At 51.2% G+C, this 3,666-nt stretch overlaps 1 protein-coding gene across 1 annotated transcript; it reads right to left on the bottom strand.

Annotated features, from left to right (window-relative positions):
* Positions 1–624: 624 nt before the first annotated feature.
* On the bottom strand, positions 625–2,396 carry LOC145337253 (heat shock 70 kDa protein 1B-like). Its single transcript, XM_080182042.1, has one exon. It carries the CDS (start codon positions 2,281–2,283, stop codon positions 625–627), a length of 1,659 nt encoding a protein of 552 aa, XP_080038168.1. The 5' UTR covers positions 2,284–2,396.
* Positions 2,397–3,666: the final 1,270 nt, after the last annotated feature.

Here is a 3,666-nt window from a genome sequence, read left to right as displayed (position 1 = left end):
GGAAGAACTTGTTTTTTAAACACAAAGGGTGGCTGGGATGGTGGTGGAGGCAGAGACCCTAAACTCATTTTAAAAGTACCTGGTTCTGCTCCCTAAATGCTGTAAGTGGCAGGGTTATGGGCCGGGTGTAGGAAGGTGGAATTAGAAAGAGGGAAGGGGCACCTGAATGTCCTCAGTCTGGCATGGGCAAGATGGGCCAAATGGCATCCTTCTGTAACTTTTCTATGGTTCCGTGATTCTATTACTAGTCATATTAAAAACTAAACGCCAAACAGAATGGTTTCAATGCAAGACTTTTATTTGCCTGTTAAACATATGTACTGGGATTATCAGACGTAACCAGAGGTGTAAGATAATACTTCAGCATGATCACATAGAAAACCATGCAAAGCTCACCTAAACAGAAAATATCATAAAATCAACTGAGATCCTTCAAAGCCACATGACCAATTCGTACAATATACCAAATGGAAACAAAATACGTTTGACATGTCAACACGTATTCAAATTATTACAATTGGCAGGAACATGGTGGGGGGTGGATTGTGGCTGGGGTGGGGTGGGGTGGGAGGGGTTTGCTGTATGGGTCGTGGTAAAAGTAGAAATGAAAGCTTGCGAGGGAAGTCAATCGACCTCCTCAATTGTTGGACCGCTGAAGGAATTTCCTTTCCCAGCCTGGTCGCCAAAGCCAACTGATCCATCCCCCTGATATAGCTTGGCGATAATTGGGTTGCAGACGTTTTCCAGCTTCCTCAGTTGCTCCTCAAACTCGTTGTTTCCTGCCTCCTGGTGCACCTCCAGCCATGAAATGGCCTGGTTGCATGCTTCAATGACCTTCTGCTTCTCTCCCTTGCTGATCTTGCCTTTCATTTTCTCCTCCTCCACTGAACTCTTCATGTTGAAAGCATACGACTCCAGAGTGTTCTTGGAAGCAATCTTCTTGCGCTGCTGGTCATCTTGGCCCTTGTATTTTTCCGCTTCCTGCACCATCCTCTCAATCTCCTCCTTGCTAAGCCTGCCCTTGTCATTGGTGATGGTGATCTTGTTCTCTTTGCCGGTGCTCTTGTCAACTGCCGACACATTCAGGATGCCATTGGCATCAATGTCAAAGGTCACTTCGATCTGTGGCACCCCGCGTGGTGCAGGGGAGATCCCACTCAGGTCAAATTTGCCCAGGAGGTTGTTGTCCTTGGTCATGGCTCTCTCTCCTTCATAGACCTGGATAAGGACGCCAGGCTGATTGTCAGAATACGTGGTGAAGATCTGCGTCTGTTTGGTGGGAATGGTGGTGTTACGCTTAATGAGGGCGGTCATCACCCCTCCTGCTGTCTCCAGACCCAACGAGAGTGGAGCCACGTCCAGGAGGAGCAAATCCTGAACATTCTCCGACTTATCCCCCATCAGAATAGCCGCTTGAACGGCCGCTCCATAGGCCACAGCTTCATCAGGATTGATGCTCTTGTTCAGCTCTTTGCCGTTGAAGAAATCTTGCAGCAGTTTCTGGATCTTGGGGATGCGGGTGGAGCCCCCGACCAAGACAACATCGTGGATCTGCGATTTGTCCATCTTGGCGTCTCTCAGAGCTTTCTCCACTGGTTCCAGAGTGCCTCTGAACAGGTCAGAATTCAGCTCCTCAAACCGAGCCCTGGTGATGGAGGTGTAGAAATCTATGCTTTCAAACAGAGAGTCAATCTCAATACTGGCCTGGGTGCTGGAGGACAGGGTTCTCTTTGCTCTCTCACAGGCTGTCCTCAGTCTCCTGACCGCCCTCTTGTTCTGACTGATGTCCTTCTTATATTTGCGCTTGAACTCCTCAATGAAGTGGTTGACCATGCGGTTATCAAAGTCCTCTCCTCCCAAGTGGGTGTCACCCGCTGTTGATTTCACTTCAAAGATACCATCGTCAATGGAGAGAACAGAAACGTCAAAGGTGCCACCTCCCAAGTCAAAGATGAGAACATTATGTTCCCCTCTGCCCTTCTTGTCTAGGCCGTAGGCAATGGCAGCTGCTGTTGGCTCATTGATGACACGGAGGACATTGAGACCAGCGATCACACCGGCATCCTTGGTTGCCTGGCGCTGGGAATCATTGAAGTAAGCAGGCACGGTGATGACAGCATTGGTGACGGTGTGTCCCAGGTAAGATTCAGCCGTCTCCTTCATCTTGGCCAGCACCATGGAGGAGATTTCCTCAGGGTAGAAGCTTTTATTCTCCCCCTTGTACTCGACCTTCACCTTGGGCTTCCCTGCGTCGTTCACCACCTGGAAGGGCCAGTGCTTCATGTCGGATTGGACCACTGGGTCATCGAACTTCCTGCCAATGAGCCTCTTGGCATCGAAGACAGTGTTCTGGGGGTTGAGAGCCACCTGGTTCTTGGCAGCATCTCCAATGAGCCTCTCGGTGTCATTGAAGGCCACGTAGCTGGGGGTGGTGCGGTTGCCCTGGTCATTGGCGATGATCTCCACCTTGCTCTGCTGGAAGACCCCCACACAGGAGTAGGTGGTCCCCAGGTCGATGCCAATGGCTGCTGGCATGGTTCTTAACTCCTTGTGTGTGTGTGTGTATGTGAGAGAGAGAGAGAGACAAACTCCTTCGTTCTTGGACGCTGTCGCTGCTTCTGCTGCCGTTGGCCGTCGGCAAGTTGCTTATTTACAGTCTGACGGCGGGATTCCAGAACGCCGCCGCGCGCGCGCGGACCCACGTGCCCACGGCGACCAATCACAGGCTGAGTTCCCCGTCTCCGGGGCAGGGCCCGGACCAATCGGAGAGCGGTTGCCATGCCGCCGGCTAACAGCAACATTCGGACGGACAAAGCGCGCGCGAATTTTCCGGAGCCGCCGCTGGAAAACTCTGGCTCCTTATCGACCCTTCCCACCTGCAAATGTCCTGCGTCTGCCCGGCGCTACCGAGCAAAGGCAACTCCGTCTCCGTATCTGGCCAAAATTTCAGCGATAGATAAGGAGGAAGACTCCCCAGGCTGTGGGGGTGTGAGGGTGAGTGGAGCTGGGGTTTGGGCAGCGGGCGTGGCTAGGCTGACTTAATAACAAGGAAGGTTGGACACAGGCTGGAGCTGTATTGGAGTTAAGAATAGCACTTCAAGGAGTTGGTGCTGAAAGGATGTGCCCTCCTTGTAAGAAAGACTGGAGCTAGAGAACACAATTCAAAAATTAAGGCTCTCTCATTTAGATGAGGAGTCTTAAGAGTCAAATAGTACAGAAAGAGGCTCTTTGACCCATCATGCCCGTGCCTGCCATCAAGCCCTTATCTATCTTTATCTCATTTTCCAGCATTTGGTTGGGAGCCTTGTATGCTGCAGCCTTCAAGTACTCATCTGAATGTTTCATAGAATCCCTACAGTGCAGAAGGAGGCCATCCAGGCCATCAAGTCTGCACTGACCACCCAGCCCCTATCCCCATAACCCTATGCTTTTACCATAGCTAGTCCTTCCTGACACTAAGGGGCAATTTAGCATGGCCGATCCACCTAACCTGCACATCTTTGGACTGTGGGAGGAAACCGGAGCACCCAGAGGAAACCCATGCAGACACAGGGAGAACGTGCAGTCTGCACACAGACAGTGACCTAAACCAGGAATTGAACCTGGGTTCCTGACACTGTGAGTCAGCAGTGCTAACCACTGTGCCATCCAAATGTTTCTTGAATG

The sequence above is a fragment of the Carcharhinus amblyrhynchos genome, unplaced genomic scaffold, assembly GCF_965287045.1.
Source record: "Carcharhinus amblyrhynchos unplaced genomic scaffold, sCarAmb.v2.hapA scaffold_45, whole genome shotgun sequence".
NCBI classification, from domain to species: domain Eukaryota; kingdom Metazoa; phylum Chordata; class Chondrichthyes; order Carcharhiniformes; family Carcharhinidae; genus Carcharhinus; species Carcharhinus amblyrhynchos.
The sequence above is the reverse complement of the archived record's forward strand: the minus strand, read 5'-3'. Positions and strand labels throughout refer to the sequence as shown.